A 19135-nucleotide genomic window follows, 5' to 3' on the forward strand; every position below is an offset into this window, starting at 1 on the left:
AAGTTGATGACGATGAAAATAAGTAAGGGCAGCAATATAAAATGGTAATAGTATAAAATGGTAGTAGTGGGATAGAATAGGAAAAATAAAAGTGACGTTGATGATATTTGAAAGAAAAATAAAATTAAGGATAGATTAGGAATGTCATAAAAATTTTAACAATTGACTAAAAAATAATTATTGACTAGTGTTTAAATCATTTTGTCAAAAAGAATATATTTTTGGAAATTATTTTATCATTATTATTTTATGGGGATCATTTTGTTAAAATTAAAATTTTTCGAAAACCAAAATAATTATTTACTCTTTAAGCCGGTAAAAAAAAAGTTTAAAATCCACGAGCTAAACCTCCGGTCTTTTTTCCATGTGCATTTTACTTTGCTTACTCACCTCGCATATTTGCTTTCTCCTCAAGTTCTACCTTTCTTGCTTTTAATCTTGATGCGCTTAAATTCTACATCTATGTTAATTTGTGAAGAAAAGAGAGACTCTATAAAAATAAAGGCTTTAACATTGAATTTAAAAGTTGAATTCTACATCTCTGAAATTGAATTTAAAACACATTTGTTACTCAAAAATCTAGACACTAAGATATTGATAAGAAAAATCACTTCGGCTCTGTAAATTATGATTGTGAAAATAAATTTGATTACTAAGTTACATTATTTATTATTGACAGTCGACGAAGAAAACAATTACAATAGTACAATGCAAGGCAAGTTTCTGCTAGAATAATCTACATTTACAATTTAGAGCATCAAGCCTACTTATTGTCCACTTAAACCAACAAATTGCAAAATTAAATGTCCCCTAGAATTGAAAACAATTGGTTTTCATCTAACAATTACTACCATTACGTATACATACACAGTATAAAACATTACGTCGATCTATCCTTTATTTATTATTGGATATGATGCAAAACCCAATCCATTTACATTGGGTTTATATTCTATCCTATCCAACAATAAAAAGAATAAAATCAACGTAGGTGATCATTTTCACAAAGACATCTTCATTTGAAAATGATATTACGAACTGTTAGATGGTTTAGCCAAGTATATTCAATTAAATATATCAGACCATCTGACAGTTCACACTACCATTTTTACATGAAGATGTTTTCATACAGAAGTAACCACCATCAACGTAATATCTCACACATAAAGATATGTTCCAGAACAATGTTGACTAACAAACAAAGTTTTCAAAGTGTATTTTTTTTTTTCTTTGGCCTTCAAGCAGCAAGAGAAGCATGAAGAAGCTCATTCCAAGTATCAGGAAGACCTGGTAGACACCAATGGCTACAATCTGTAGCCATAACTCCACTATAGGCTTCAGGGTGTGCATCTTTTCTGTACTGTGAGAGAGTGGTCACATCCAAGAAATACACTGGCTTTGTTATTCTATTAAGCACCTTGCTCACCACAGTCCAAGCCATTGGTGTCCCTCCCGGGTACTTCAACCCAAAGAATGGTTCAGTCTGACTCATACATGACTTTTCTGGTTGATTCCAATCTCTCCCCCTAATTTTAGAAAAATATGGAATTAGTTTAGAGAAATTTTAAATTTTAGAAGCTATAGAGCGTATATATGTTGAGAAATTTAGGGCAGTAAAATATAATTAAGTGATGGATTAATGAAGCAGAGGGAAGGAGAAATGAATAACTTACTGGTAATGCACAGGGGAAATGCCTAAGAAGAAGACCTTGGTTTGTGATGGATTTATGTTCGTCTCAACCCACCTCGCCCATGTTGTTAGCCCTGTGTAGAATGCAACCATACGGTTCATGTCTTTGTACAACTTGTTATTAATTCGAACATAGTCCCACCTGCCATCAATTTTTTTAAAGTTGCATTATTTTACCATTAAAATTTGATTATGGATAGAAGATACAGAGGTAGTTGTTTCTTTTTATGAAAAAAAGACACACAAACTAGGAAGATGATGCCATGCTATCCAAAAATTGAAAAACTGACAAGGAAGATTCTGAAGGAAAAAAAAGACAAATAATCTCAAAAAAATTAGATATTTGACCAAATAAAAATTCAGACGTCAAATAATCTTGTTTTCGTTAATAAATAACCTTGATTTCGTAAATGTGAGTGACGACACGAGTACAAATTTTTATTATAAAAATAGAATTATTTGATAACTGTACATTTTCTTTCAAAATAAAAATTCACGTGTAATTATTTTTACATAAAATTAATAATTAAAAATATTATATAATTTAAATAAATATATTAAATTATTTAATTTTTTTAACTATTAACTTCATATAAAAATATTGGTATATAAGTTTTTATTTGTTTCAAATATTTATTACTGTCAAGCTTTTTCGGTTTTTTTTTTTTGTATTAAGAGCTGCTTGTTAGTACTAAAATGTAAAATTTCTTGCATATTATTTTGGTTTTGATAGTTAAAATAAATAAAAAAAGAATTGATCATACGGTTGGGCATTTCCGGTGTGGGTCCACCAGTGCCACGTGTTGAAAACCAGAACGTCCATTCCTCTCCAAGCGTCACCACTCTTGATTGAGTCAAGCTTCAAAACTCGCCCTGCTTTTTCATGGTCAAGATCTACCAAATATGCTGTTCGGTACAGATATAATTCTACCCCATAATCCTGAAAATGTTCCACAACATTTTTATTTTTATTTGTCAAATTAGACCATGTAAGTATTGCATATAACTTGTAAATTGTAGTAATAATATTGCATTTACAGACTAAATACACGTAAATGCATCAAATCTGAGCTAGACCAGCTATAATCACTAATCAGATACTGAAAAGTGAAAACCATACACAATACAATTCCTCTTTTTTTATTATCTTCTGAATCTCAACTAAACACATGAAATTATGTATAATTATTTCTAGTAGTATGAAATTGGCAGCATAGTATTATGGAAACTTATATCATAAACTAACATAATGAAAAGGCAAATATGTAAAAAAGAAAATAAAAGAAAAAATAATATATGTTACGTACAGTTTCTGGTTTAACATAAAAACTGGCATGAAAAATTAGATCGCTTTCTCTAATCATTGCCAACTGAGACATTTGATTGAAAAGTTTGTATATGAAGCAATTAATTAGGCTTTGGCCAGTATTGGTTGAACAAAATGGACACGAAAAGCAGTTAATGGATTTTCTATACAAAAGTAGAAAATAGACGGAAACAAAGAATTGGAAAAAATACTGTAGCTGAGAAAAATAATAATGAAAATAAAGTGAGTAAAACAGTTTCCTCATTATTGAAACCAAATGAATATATGGTTAACTGGGACTCCACGTCTGTCCTAATAATTGGTAACTAAAATTTTGTCCTTTTATCTTTATCTTTTCGTACTATGAAAATTTCGTGCACGTTTGAATTTGGCCAATTGGAAAAATTAACAGTTCAAGAAAATGTACAAAGAGATTTGAGATATTTAGTGCTCATACTCAATTGCTTCAAAATTGCCAAAATATATGCAAAATACTTGATAAAACACAAATACCCTGTAACTTTTTAAGGAAAAATAAAGATGAAAGAGAAGTTGATAGGACTTGCATGGATAACAAAACATATAAAACAAAAAAACTGAAAAGCAGTAGATTGTAATGAATTGAGTTAATATGAGTCATGCCATAGTATAGAACTATAGATACATACAAGGTATATTTGTAATTTGAGTCTTTTAAAAAAATTATTCTATTTGATAATATGTAATTTAAAATGCTCAAAAAATATTTCTTCAAATTACTCTATTTATATTTTCAGAAAAGTTTAAACTTTAGTTTGTATAGAAAATTACATATTATAAATTTTATATAAATAATTAATATTTTTATTAGAAAAAAGAGTGACTTTTTATCAGAAAAGCTGAAAGTGAAAAAAAATCAATCATATATATAATTATTATTCATTTATTTATACCGACAATGAGCTAGCAATGTCCCCAGCAGGAAGCAAAGGGTTCCCACCGATCAAATCAAATATTGCTCCCACTTTATTACTTATTAAATAAAAAATAAACATCCAAATTAAATTTAAAAAAATTATTTTGACCAAAGAGTAACATAAAATTAGGACCTACTCCAAATATTAAGAACTACATCAATACTTTATTCTTAATTTTTTTTTGAAAAAGGTAAAAGAAAAAATTAAAAGCAATCATTTTCTGCACACCTTTCTTTGTAATGTTTTTAAAGACGAGCGGAAAAGAGCCATGTTTTATTTTGAATGAATGAAAAAGGATTGATTAGTATGGAGCGAGATACATAAAAAGGTAAGATTTATATTTTCTTTTGTTTTAAGATACATACAAAGATAAATGATTAGAGTATTATTTTTATCCAAACATTTGGCATAAGCAAGCCTTAATATTATCTTTAGTTTTCCTTTTTGTCTTATTTATATTATAAATATTTTAAGAAACTCAATATCCACGGTTAGTTCAATAAAAAATACTACTAATAAAAATGGTGAAATATTCATTAAAAAATCAACCTAATTATAAAAAGTTTAAGATATTATAGTATTTTTCTCGGCTAATATTTTTAAATATAAAAAATATTGATATTTTTGTTAGAAATGAAAATATTTGGTATAATTATAGATGGATGGATTTTTTTTTTTGTAGAAAATCAATACGTGGAAAATGTGTTAGACACGTGATAACATTCTGGGCAACACGCGGGAGGCGTGCTGTCAGTGGCGGAACTTAAAATAAAATTTGAGAGGGGGTAAATAGAGGATAATCGTCAAGATGCTTTTGATATGAATTCCATTTAAGATAAGTTCGTTTAATCTCATCTCTCTTGTTTGGATGATATTGACAAATTTAAAGTCATTTTTTAGGGTGTCGTTCCAAAAAATTAAGGTCAAACTCATCAGATATAACTTTTTGAATTTTTGAAAGTTATATCTCACTTTCTTCGTGATTCATTAAAGTAGAAGAACTATCTACAGGTGTTAAAATATTGTAAAAGTTATATATTCTCCTTCTTAAATATTAACCTTCCTCTTAAAAGATTGCATCAATTCTTTGATTTTTCATTATTATTATATATAAAAATTTGAATATATATACCGTAAAATATGTAAAGAAGAAGTTAAAAGCACAAATATTAAAATATATAATATTATTAAATTTTTTTATCAATTTATACAAATACAATAATATTAATACTTATTAAATATTTTATTATTTTTTATCATACAAAAAATTAAATTAAATAAACAATAAAATATAAAATAATATTAAATTAAATAAATAAAAAATATTTAATTTTTTATATTTAAACTTAAAGATAGAAGAAATGTTACTTATTGAACTTATTGAGTACTTTAAGTTATAGTAAAGTATTTAAATTAATTGAATTATTTTTTATCTTTTAAAAAAGTACTACTAATTTTTTTATAAAAAATTTGGGGGCCAAAGCCCCCTTGTCTGAACTAAGCTCCGTCCTGCGTGCTATAATACGTGAAGACATATTAAATAATTTTTACAATATTGTAATATACTTCAAATATCAATATTCAACTAAAACACCATTTTTTTCATATTAAAAATAATTTCCGCTTTTTTTCACTCTACATTATGAACAAGTTTTTCTATCTGTATAAGAACACATTTTTCTGTAAATTACAGAAAAAAAATTCAAGAATATATTCATCATTTGTCGGTAGTTTTAACGTTGTTTGTGGTTAAAATAGCATTGAATATTTTTAAGGCCATTATAACATAAAGAATACTTTACCTAAAATAATTAATATTTTAAGTTATAATTACCCTAATAATGGTTAATATCTATACACATAAGATAAACAAAAAATAATAAAACAAAAATATATTTAATGGATTAAAATAATTGACACAATAAAATTAAAGAGACTAGGAAACATCAAAATTTTATTTTTTACTATTACTTAACTATCAACTCAATTTTTTTAATTTAATTTTTTTAATCTAATAATCTAACATATTTTATTTCATATTTTTAAATATTAATAACTAATTAATCATCAAAAATAATAAATCTTAGAAAAATACTATTTATACATCAAAATCAACCACTAAAATCATTCATCAATGTATTTGTGTATAAAAACATGTGTAATTTTATTTATTTTTATAATGTATTTTATACTAATAGTTGATTTTAGTGGCTGATTTTGGTATCCACATAACATAACCATAAATTTTAATAGTTGTCTAATATTCTTTAAAATTAAATTCAATGTTTAATTTCAAAAATGCAATTAAGCATCTAAAATAGAAAAAACTAATAAAATAACATCTTTGTGTTAGCATTTTTGTTGGACTTTGGATGTCTTATCCCAACGTGTCTGTGTTACAAAATACTAGCAACACTTGTCGAAAAATAAAACAGCACATGGAGGGAAAAAGAAAAGAAAAAGAAAAGAGAGACCTGGAATATGACAGAGGAGATGGCATCTTTTTGTCTGAAAGTGGTTCTTGATTTGGGCACCCAAGCATGAATCATACACGCTAATGAATTAAACTGATTCAAACTCAATGAGTCACCCACAAACATGATCTTCTTCCCCTTGAATTTCTCCAAGAACTCCAACCCATTGAACCTGAGTAACATACACAACAATTACTATAATCTCCACCCTTAATTATTAATTCAACCCCCTACAACTTGTATTCATAAAGAAAAACTATTGTCATATATTAATAGTAGCTTCTAATTCAAAATATAATACAATAAAAAAACTAGTATATCTAAATGAATAATGTTACCTGAAAAGTAAAATTGGAGTGAAAAGGGAAAATTATTTTTTTAATAAAGTAAAAGTAAAAAAAATTATGTATTTTTTATGAGTTTATTAAAAATATGCATTTTTATCTAATTTTATTGAGTAATTATTTAAATTAATTCTTAAATTTTTAAAATTGAATATTTTAGTTTCTTAAATTTTAAAATAGTTTCTTTGATATTAGTGTAATTTAAAATTTGAAAACTAAAATATCTGATTTTAAAAATGGGATTGATTTGGATAATTATTTATTTGTTTTTTATTAAAAGTTTTTTATTTAAATATATATATAGCTTATTTTGAAAAAATTATGTCATGTCACGTTTAGATACATTCTTAATGAGTAATAAAAACGAAAAAAAAAACACTTTATTTTGAGAGTAAAAGAGAATATAACATAAGACTTAATATTATTACAATGAGGAGCAGCAGAAAACAGTACTAGAAGATAAAGATGGTGAAGAAGAATGGAAAGTGAGTAAAATAGTAAAATGTGATAATAATAAATAGAAAAAAAGAAGAAGAAAAAAGGTACCTTGGCATGGGACATGAAAATGGCATCCACCGAAACTTCTGGTACATTTTATCAGACCTTCCATTCTTCTGGCAATTGAATTGTGGATCTATGAAGGGACACTTTGAAGGGTCATAAAGAGGATATGAAGGGTCATACACCCACTTCCCACGGAACATGTTGCATTTTCCTACGAGCTCTCTATTCGGTCCATTTTCATTTTCATTCAAGCTTGAAGCTTTTGTTAGGTGGCAAATCTGAAACAAGAATATTGAAGCAGCAAGCAGTTTTAGGAGTAATGGCACTGAACCCATTTTCTTGGGTTTCGATACCCCCCTTTTCTTTTTTCTAAGGAAAGAAAATAAATAAAGGACGTGTTCTCAAGGGAACGTTGTCACAAACAAGTGTATATATAATACCTGTGAGTGTAACATTAATCTGAGAGACAGGGGTAAAGAGGGCTTTTCACTTATTCACATGGGTGTGAAAGGACAAAGGAATAGACAACAACTTGCTTCCATTTTCTTTTTTAGAGATGTTTAAAAAATAATAAAAATTAGTTTATTGTATTTTATATTCATAATAAATATATAATATTAGATATAATAAGTATCTAATCAACTTGAATTGACTAAATGATCAATTCATTTATCTGCTTAAATAAATATTAGAAGTTCGAATTTCGTCTTGTGTATACAGTAATTTATTGGCCAACATATAACAGATTTTTAAATGGAGTTTAGATCTACAATAAATTGATCTTTTGCTAAAAAATATCGTAAATAACAGAAAAATAGAATAAATATATCATTTTAAATATTATGTGTATAAAATTATAAATATTAAATTAAATAAAATAATTTTAAATTATTGTCTGCATATCTTTTAAACCACATTAATTTTAACATTTAAGCTAAATTTATGGTTTATTCACATCCAAGATTCAAATTTGTCACCCCAATCGATGTTAATTTGCTTGTATTATTAGTATGAAAATTGATGTTGGTTCATTTAATTTGCTATTTCATACAATTTTATTACCCTTGTTTAATTTTATGCACGTGAATTTTTTAATTCTCATGAGAAACCGTGAAAAATTGAATGGATTACTGCTTTTTACCGTAGCTATCATGTGGGGTTGGATCCAACCCTTGTTGCTTTAAAAATCAATGACTCATGAATGATGATTTATGCATTCAAGAAATAATAGTGTATTGCACTTCACCCACCATGCACTAACAGAACGGCATTGAAATTAAATAGAAAATGGATCTTCTCCCGTAAAAAAAAAATATTTGAGAGAATAAAGTATAATTTTTTATATTTAATTTTTTAAATGAGACTAAAATTAAATAAGAGAGAAAAAAAATGAAGAGTTACATTATATATTAAATAGTATCCAGTTTTTTTTTTATTGGAGAGGATTCACTCTCTTTTAAATATGAAAAAATCTAAAGAACCAACAACTTTATTAAATTCTGGCTAATATATAATTAATAAAATAAAAATAAATCATTAAATGAAATTTTACATTAATTTCACACCATTAAAATTATCATTGATAACTACTTGATATCTACAAATCATAAAATTGCTGTTCCTAACACTCCTTGTTAAATATAATGTTATTTGCTTCACTTCATTAGTAATTTTCACTAAAATGTAGTATGATTTTGAAAATAAAAACGAGAAATAGTCTTTTTATGATTTTGTTATTGTTGATTAAATTTCATATTTACCATTCAGTCTTATATGTGTAATATGGTACTTTTACAGTTCAACGTAACTTAAAAAAAAAAAAAAAAAGAAAGGGAAACTATGGAACTTTTCCTCTTTTTATTCCACCCTGACAATTGAGTTTTGATGTCAAGAATCTGGGCGACGAAGAAGAGGTTTTGAACAATTATTAAATTATTTTTCTACGAACTCAAGGTTATAATAAATTTAAGTTATAGAATGCACTTTGAAATACCTTTTCAAAAACATTAGATGCTAATATTATATATATTTGAGTCAATAATTATCTACTTATATTTTTTGCTAAAAATATTTCTGGCATTTTCATATTTTTATGGAGAATAGAATTTTTTTTTGCAAGAATTTACCTTTTATTTTAATTATTGACACATGAACTTAAGATTCTTTTTAATAAACACTCAAATTGATCCCAACAAATTTTAAATCAGCCATTTTATCGTTAATAAATTTGTATTACTTTAGAGACTTTAAAAACTATTTTTATTGAATAAATTGATCTCTTTATTATTTTTTAGTCAAATTTAATATGTGTTTTAGACAAATAAATTTTAATAAATTAAATTTTATTAAAAGATAATTAATTTTCAAAAAATATTATTATAAAACCAATTAGTCTTTTTTAAAATATCAGAAAAACTAATCTATCTAACAAAATTAATTATAATTTTTTTAAAAAATTATTAAAAAGTAAAATATGTAATAAATTAATTTAAATAATATTCACTCAATTTTTTATTAAAAAGTTAAGGGTACCTACCACTAACTTTGACTAATTATTTTTTTGGACTTACTATGACTAATGTTGATGAGAATATAGTACACTGATCGTTTCAGATATGAAAGTATATGATTTTGTCCAAGCTTGAGCCTGCCTCAGTTGTGACTTGTGATTCTTCAATCAAAAGAAAAAAAAAATAGAGAAGGCTTTTAGCATGGTGTGATGATTTTTTACAATAGTGAGTTCTATGGTATTTTTGTTATAATGCTTAAATTGTCTAATTTTTTTTAAATTAAAAAATAAAATATTTAAAATAAAAAATAAATTATATAAAATTTATTAAATATTATTTATTTACCTTTTTTAATAACTTAGATATAAAATAATAAGTACTATAATATTCACCTTTCCCAATATCCTATACTATTTGGATTTGGATAACAGAGACGACTGAGCATATGTCAGTGTTGACCCCAGGAGAATTTGTTACCTTCCTCTTCCTACCTCATGCATGTATGTGCCTCCTTTTGCAGTTTCCTCTACAATTTTAAATGAAAAGCCAATGCTACTTCACACGATTTTTTTCGGTCTGACAGTTAATCTGAGTTGATCAATAAATTGACATGTATAAATTAAGACGAAATTTAAATTCTTAAAACTTGGATATTTCATTTATTTGAGATTGAAACCTTGTATAATATAGTTATTGCTATTGTTTTAGGAAAATTAAAGTGTTAATAGTTTATATTACTTGGTTCTCTTGATTAATGAAATCTATCTATGAATATTGAATTAAGGGTATGAGAGCCATGCAAAGATATATATGGATCTCCTAAACCAAAGTGTGTTAAATAAATAATATGTATGTAGTGACAGGGATGCTTGGTACAGTGAGATAAAATAAAATCATATCTTGAATCATACGTATGATGAACTTATTGGTAACTGTACATCATTATTAAAGTGTTTTTGATATGTTTCTCCGTTTTAATTTCTTTTGGCTTTAAAATTTAAATGGATCGTTGGCAACTTGGCGTGTGCGTTTGATAATAATTAATTAGTAGTTGTGCGGGTGCAAGTGCAACAAAAACAAGATTAATTGAAAATAAACCACTAGCCATATGCATGTGAAAGGTTCTTGTAAAATGAAGGCTTCACTATCATTTTTACCTTATTAGAAACGTGTACTTGTGTCAAACTGAAAATGTTCTTTATCAGTTTTTTTTCAAGCAATACAGCATGTTGAATGTTATAGTGTCTAAAAATCGTATCTATTTATTAAAAAATAAAAAATTAATATTTAATTTAAAAATATATAAATAAATAATTTTAAAAAATTAAAATTTATTATAAAAAATAAATTAGATAACATTTAAGTACCAACTTATAGATATTATAGAATTAACCATAATATTATTAATTTGTATTAATATTTAATTAGTAATAATTTATATTTCTATTTACAAATATTTATACACAAAAAATATATAATTTATATTTATATTTATTAAAATTTTATACACATAAATTAATACAGTTTATATTCATATTTTTTAAAATTTTTATATATAAATTAATAAAATTTATTTATTAAAAATAGTTTAATATTTATACTAATCAAATAATAATAAAAAATATTAAAAATTACTCACCCTTAGAATTTTTTGTTTAAATAACAACCGTAATAAATAAAACAAGATGTGAACTAATATTCGCATATACTAAAAGCTCTTCTTTTTTTTTTTACTTTATATATATGTTTGATGATACTTAAAAGCTTGTTATAGTAAAACATTTATATATTAAAAGTAAGTTAAATAATAATGACTGATTTAAATAATAATAATATGATAGTTAATTTTTTATGGATATATAATTTTTTTTTCAAAGAATTTTAGCTAGTTGTCATCAATGAAGTTTCCTTCCCCATTATTAATTGTATTATTTCTTCCTAGTTTTTCGTATGTTTTATTAACTGAATGAAGTCCCTCTTTGCTAAATTATTATGATGTATAGAATGTTGTTATTTTCGGTACGGTGAGACAAACAACAGAAAATTAGTCGGTAAAAACGTATACATTTAAAAATTTAAAAGATACACATAAAAAAACAATGTCAATTAGTTGTTGGTTAATTTTTATTATTCTCACAAATTTAGTTAGTAATAAGGGCCAATCATATACAGCTGCTTCTATTCTACTCAATTTGAGATTTTTCTTCAATTATGTCAATGAAGGTCTTGATTCAATCTTCTCACTGTATTTGAGCATAACTACATATTAAAATTTTAAGGAAAACATTCAAGATACAGTTAACTCCACGTAGAGTTGATAGTCGAGAGTTGTTAATTGTGCTTGAATTTTTACTAAATTTTAAATATATAGAAGCAGGCATGAGTCGCATGACACACAAATTAACATGGTTTACTCTATATACTATGAGAAAAATTTAAAGATAATAAGTTGAATTTATTATTTTTTATTAATATTTTTAATTATTAGTCTAATTTTATAAGTGTAGTAATTTAATAATATATTTTTAGTTAATATTTTTAAATATTAATAATTAATTATTAGTAAAAAATAATAAATTTTATTGATTTTTTAATATTTTTCATAATTATATATCTATTATATTCTCGTTAATTTTTTAACCTATTCTAAATTATCATAGTTAAATTCACGTGCTTCGCTAACCAAAATAAATAAATATTCAGGTGCCTAGCTCATATTTTATCAACAGTCAAATTGGAAGACGGTGCAGAGTATAATAAGAGAGAAAAATAATGAGTGATTCAACATGTTGATCCTCAAATTTTAGCTTTAATTCAATTTGATTCCTTAATTTTTAATTGAACTAATTTGATAATCTTAAATAATTTAACATCATAATAAATTTAACGAAATCATTCAATTTAATTCTTCAATCATTATTCATTTTTACATTAACATAAAAATCATGTGACGTTAATAAAACTCAACAAATAACTCAACAAATGTAGAGTCTGAGATAACAAAATAGTAATTTAGAGACGAATTAAGGTGAAATGTCAAATTTAGAGAAACAATTAACCTAACATTGAGGGACTTTAATTTGGGTTACAAAATCAAATTTAGAAATTAAATTAATTCAATTAAAAATCAAAAACCAAATTAAACCACAAATAAAATGTAAAGGACTAAATTAAATCATTATTGAGAATATGTTAAACAAAATTATCGTATATTTTAGGTATATTTATGCATAAATTAAGAGATATATTTTTCTAATAAAATATAACTATTAACAAAATAATTCAACTTATTATTATTATTATTATTATTATTATTATTATTATAGTTGATTGTTGGTTATTTTTTATTGGGTGTAGTATAGTTGTAAGCTGAATTAGGTAGCTAGGGTCCCTAAACTTAAAGTATTTGAAGACAAAGCTAAGCTTGTCTTCATTATTTCTTCAACAAGTTGTAGCATGCAGCACCTATCGAACTTGCAAGATGACTATAACTCTACAAGTCAAAGTCTGAGCTGTCATTCACCATGTGCTATTTATTGGAATGGATATATAAACACTTTTCTTATAAAGTAACATGAATTGAATATCCTTTTAGGTACTGCTTTAGTTCAATTCCTTCAAAAAAAAAATTGAAAGTGATATTTTAGACAAGAATTTCTTCGAAAAAATTCTGGAATAAAATAAAACTGTCTAATAATGACCTAAAACAATTAAAAACTCATTAGTTTACAAATTAAAGGTTCAGCTCTTTCTAGGTGTAGGCAGAATTAACCCAGATTAATTGAATTTTCATGAAAAGTGAATCTAACTTAGGAAGGCAAATTATAGTGGAAGTCAAACTTTGCAAGGAAAATCAGACTATATTGTAATAACAGTGGAAGAGAGTGAGAATATAAGAAACTAAAATGGTTTTGTTTATAGATTTTTGTCGGAATCTCATTCACTCAATGATAAGAGCCATCTTATCTAGACGTGTAACTCAATTATAGTTTCTCTTTACATGTGATATTTAAGAAGTTCTAGACCAATCCAAAAGAACTTTATAGTTTGAGATTATATGTCTGGAAAAATTTCCTTATATATTTGTAGATTGAAGTGCCTTAATGACTCCAATATTCACTAAAAAAAATAATATTGAGTACCGTCGAAATTTTTATTATTATCAAATTTATCATCCAAATGAATCAAATGATATAAATTTCACAAGTAATATAATATCAATAGATTTTTTGTGTCTAACAATAATTTCTGTTGAATTTAGTGACGAAATATAATTAGTACAAAAATAAAGCCTGTTGAATGTTACTGGCAAAAATTATTCGGCAGTAACATTGGTACCATGTTATACGTCTCCTCGCCAACTTATCGATGGATTACTCCGACGGCAATGCCGATAGAAATATTTTAAATTTTTTTTAAAAAATGGTTACGCTATTATAGTAATTTCGACAGTAGTCTTTTTTATTTTTTTAATAATCTTTTCCGTCCATCTATAATGTATCTCAAATAATTAATAATTGAAATAATGTTTTAAACTTGATGTGAAATATCAAAAATATAAATTAAAAATACGGATGATGTGGAATTAAAATATCTGAAACAATGTTAACTATATTACGTTCTTCGCAAAGTTTCTTAAAGAAATACATATCACAGAATTATATTTACATTAAAATATCTGAAACAATGCTAACTATATTTAGATTCATCATTTTCTTTCTCTGGTTCACCATCCTCCTCTTCTGAAGTAGTTTCTTAATTATCATTGAACTTGTCTTCCTCTTCTTCATCGCCATCGACCCCGTCTTCTTCTTGAAGATCGTCGTCCTCTAGTGGAAGTGCGTCGGCATCTATTCCAAGGTCAATGATGTCATCATCCATAACAGCAGACCTAAGGGCGATCGGCTCACCGGTATCTACCACCGTTTTCGAAGGAGTTGAGTCATCAATCTGGTAAGGTTCCTGACTCGTTGTCCTATCATCAGACTCGATGCAGCCTCTTGGCTTAGTCCTAACCACAACCATCCAACTAGATTTGCATGAACCCGGATAAGATAAATAGTATACATGTCGTATATTTTGAGGTAGAATAAAAGGATCGTAGTGCCCATATTTCCTGGTTATATTAACTTCAGTGATATCGTAGTCCTTATGCTTTCGTGTTTCTTGTTGCAAACTTGGATCATACTATTCACATTTAAACATGCACACCTTGTACGTAGTGCGACAGAAATACTCTAATTCAATTATGTTGTGCAACACATTAAACCAATTAGAATGACCCCGCTTGAATCCTACAAATCCAAACTCTGGTGTTATCTGTTTTCTTTTCAATCGACCACTGTAAGGTATGGAACCAATATTCATTAACATTGTATATCGGGTAGCTAGTGCCTTATTCATTGGGTCCCAACTAAGTGCAGATAGTTCTGAATCTGTTGTGTTAATGAGCTGCACGCTGACGTATTCTTTGAACCAACGTGAAAAATTGTTCAATGAGGTATCAGGATTTTCCTCTTAGAATAACCTATATGATTCATCATAGGATAAAGAAGTTTTAATTAGATTAAGAAGTTAGTATTTTACTGAGTGTAATATTTACAAAGACTTAAAAAACTCACATGAGGTAGGGTGAAATTTGGTCACAGTTAAGCAATACATGCAGATTTGCAGCATCAATTTTCTTCTACTCTAACCAGTAATCACTGCCAGCACCCATTGCAACTCCTTCCGGCAAAAAGATTGGATATGTTGTTCTATTTGACGAGAATTCTCCCTGCACCCATGCATCTTTATACAAGAATCATAATAAGACTGCTAATGAACTGATAATGGATATATTTTTGTTAGTTCCTTGCACTTTGAGATTCGTTACAAATGCTTCCTGTGTAGTGAATATCTCAATCCAAAATCATATTTATATTTAAATGGTAAAACTCATTCTACTGTTTCGTATATTTTTAGTGAAGCTCAACTAACTCTCAAAGCAAGCTCTTTGAAGGTCGACATGATCATAGTTTGAACAAAAACATAAATATTTACATAGGACGTGTCTTAGGTTCACAATTGTCACTTGGTGATTCATTGACATCATAGAACAATCAGGCTAATCAGTGCATAGAGACCCTAACAGAGGACTTTGAAGGTTAGTTGAAATAGCCGGAGTGATCTGTTGTATTAATTTATATTATTTTTCTTGCATATAAAATATAGGAATTTTAATACACGTTGTGCATCATATTTTTCAAGTATACTAATATTTTATCATATCTAATTTTCAAAAATGATTTTAGCAATAGACGCATTCGACGACTCTGCTCTAGACGCCAAATACGTACAAATATTATATTGCAGTTGACCAACAAGGTACTATTTACTTCAGTTCAAGCTTATAGTGCATAAAGCAAAATGAACAAATATCATTTCAATGTTAAACTTAATCCGCCCCATTTATTGAGATCAGCACAAAACATGAATTTCATAAAACGAAGTTCGAACACTTGAAGAAGGTTAGTTAATGGTCTTTCTTACTAAGAATTTCTTAGAACTATCTAGTGATTGTGCAATCTTAGTTAGATTATATTACTTTCACCATGCTCATAAATTAATTTATCTTCATTCTGTAGATACGTGGGAAGTTGATAATCAGGTACATCAATATATAGATTGTAATGCATGTGTGGGGAAGAGCAGAGATTATCCAAGTGCAACGGGGTATGGACTACCTAGGTTTTCCATTCAGTTGTTAATTCTTATCGAGCCTCCTACATTGCTACATGACCTTTATTACGGAAATCATGAAAGGCGGCGATACTTCAAGAAAAACACACGAATGTTTAATTCAACATTTGCATCTACATCAATGGCGAAAAGAATTAATTGATCAATTAATGGTACTACTCCGCCAATATTTTCCATCATTGGACAAGATTACCATATCATTAGAAGATTGATCCCTCGAGACCATGACAGGCAAATATTTGCATAGCTATATGTTTATGACACTGACAACAAGGTTTAGAACTGGATAAATGTTGTTAGGTACAATATATTATGTCTTTGGAATTATAACATTACTACATATATTTTTATGCATTTGTTGAAATGTACTATGGGTATTCTATTAATTAACATATTGAGACGACCTTGCTAAACAAATTGTATTTGTTATCGTGCTTAGGTCTAGTGTAGAATGTAATGCAATTGAAAATTATATCATTATTAAACTCAAGCAGATGTTAGATAGTAACAATTCTCTTTTGAAGATCTTTTGATAAGGTAGAAATCAATTCAACGATGCCAACAACTTCGACATTAAATTAAAGCTAATTAGGAAAAGAGACAAGAATGGGAGAGTATACAACGTGCTAACTGTATTTGAGGTTGTTATCCTAACTGTAGGGGACATTGACGAATTAATAATTGAGAGGGACATCATAATCGATCAACTACAAACAAAATGCAAATAATAGATGTGTTACACCCGTTGTACTTAGCCCTACATTAACCTATGATATTTCCATACGGATATGGTTATAGGATTGTCTTTGCCATATCTTCCCAATACAGTGTGAATCACATGAAGAAAAGGAAGAACATTACCATGCGTGAGTTCTTCTCATTTTGCATTCAAATGAGGCAATAAGAGTCTCCCATTTTGTAACATTCGAGAAGAATGTTTCAACAATTCATAGTAGATTCATATACAATGATAGAGTCTAAAAGCTTAAACTTTATTACAAACAACCAACCCAGATTGTGGGTGGACAAGTATAGTGCGTACATGAATCATTGGTGAGGGGGAAGTAAATGCAGTTGCTACTAGTCAGAGAATTATTTTATCGAGTGACTTCATAGGTGGTCCCAAATATATGTTTAATAACTACAAAGATGCATTTGCCATTTGTAAATATGCCAGTTATCCAAACTATTTTATAACCATCATGTTCAATCTAGAATGGAATGAAATCAAGCAGTTGTTAAAGGACACTAGATTCAAGGCCGAAGATCGGCCGAACATCATCACCAAAATCTTTCACATAAATCTAAGTGAGTTGATCACATATTTCAAGTAAGAAAGGTTCTTTGGAAACATTGTTTTGTGTAAGTTAAATTTAAAAGTATTTATATGCATCGAATTTTCGCTGTAACTATTACAATATATATAGATGTATCCATAGTGAAATTTCAGAAAAGAGGGTTGTCTCATGCCTATATACTGTTGTTCATACATCTAACAAGCCAGAGTCACCTGATAACATTGACTAGCACATATAAGCTTAGATTCCTGATAAGACAAGGAAGCCAAAACTATATGCAACAGTAGAGAAGTTCATGGTACATGAACCATGTGGCAGGCATAAGAATGGTAGTCCATACATGTCAAATGGCAGGTACTCAAAATTTTATTCCAAACCATTTATGGCAAGGACTATAGTTGACGATGCTGGATTTCCTAAATACAAAAGATCATACAATAGTTGCACAATCATGAAGAATATCGCTCTTAATAATGTATACATTGTACCGTATAATCCATTGTTGTTGCTAAAGTACGGTTGTCATATCAACGTTGATCATACATGCTAAAGATCATTTATTAAGTATTTCTTTAAATATATTCATAAGAACAATGATAGAGTAGTCACGGCTACATTCTACCAAAATACCAGCGAAGATAATAGTATATAAGTAATTGATGAGATGCACAATTATTACGACTGTTGGATGTCAGCGTGCGAGGCATCTTGGTCGATATTTGGATATGAAATCTAACTAAAGGAGCCTTCCATTATCAGGTTACCTTTTCACTTATAAAACGAACACTAGTCGTATTTAGAGACCATGAAAATATTGTTAATGTCATTAATAGAGTTGGTAATCAGACTCTTTCATTCAGATTTCAGTGGAGACAATTTTGTATTATCATTACTCTTGCTATGACTATTAAAAAGTTGCAGGGGCAAACATTAAGCACATTGGATTGTACCTACTAAGGCGAGCTTTTTCTCATGGGCAGTTGTATGTTGCGTTGTTAAGAGTAAAAACAAAAAAGGACCAAGTCTTAATTCAGAATAATCCTTGTAAACTTTTCGCGCAACGATAATATTATATATAGGAAAGTCTTTCGTAATATTGGTTGAAAAACTTCGTATCTATTAGATGAAAAACTTCGTAATGTGAATTATGTGATCAATAAGAAAGTGGAAATTTATTAACATTTCACCATATAAAATTTAGGCATGTCATGTATGTGCAAGGCATAGGAGACTGCACTAGTACATACTTAATTTCTCACCCAATATTACTAAGAAAAGACAAAAAGTAAAATTCTCTCCTACACTACAAGAA

General features: G+C 27.4%; 1 protein-coding gene across 1 annotated transcript; it reads right to left on the bottom strand.

Moving 5' to 3' along the window:
* Window positions 1-644: 644 nt before the first annotated feature.
* On the bottom strand, window positions 645-7660 carry LOC130967865 (protein trichome birefringence-like 39). The gene is made up of 5 exons (XM_057892902.1): window positions 7317-7660; window positions 6427-6598; window positions 2455-2630; window positions 1674-1832; window positions 645-1526 (listed from the first exon to the last, which is right to left on the bottom strand). Exons 1-5 carry the CDS (start codon window positions 7607-7609, stop codon window positions 1238-1240), a joined length of 1089 nt encoding a protein of 362 aa, XP_057748885.1. The 5' UTR covers window positions 7610-7660; the 3' UTR covers window positions 645-1237.
* Between the last annotated feature and the right edge of the window lie 11475 nt (window positions 7661-19135).

The sequence above is a fragment of the Arachis stenosperma genome, chromosome 3, assembly GCF_014773155.1.
Source record: "Arachis stenosperma cultivar V10309 chromosome 3, arast.V10309.gnm1.PFL2, whole genome shotgun sequence".
NCBI lineage: Eukaryota > Viridiplantae > Streptophyta > Magnoliopsida > Fabales > Fabaceae > Arachis > Arachis stenosperma.

What these genes read in the sequence shown, in the direction of transcription:
- LOC130967865 (XM_057892902.1), bottom strand. Translation starts at nt 7,609, where the DNA reads ATGGGTTCAGTGCCATTACTCCTAAAACTGCTTGCTGCTTCAATATTC. An exon ending in TCTCCTCTGTCATATTCCAG is followed by an intron (nt 2,631 to 6,426) that starts GTCTCTCTTTTC and finishes GAACATTTTCAG; the next exon opens with GATTATGGGGTAGAATTATA. An exon ending in ATTTCCCCTGTGCATTACCA is followed by an intron (nt 1,527 to 1,673) that starts GTAAGTTATTCA and finishes TTCTAAAATTAG; the next exon opens with GGGGAGAGATTGGAATCAAC.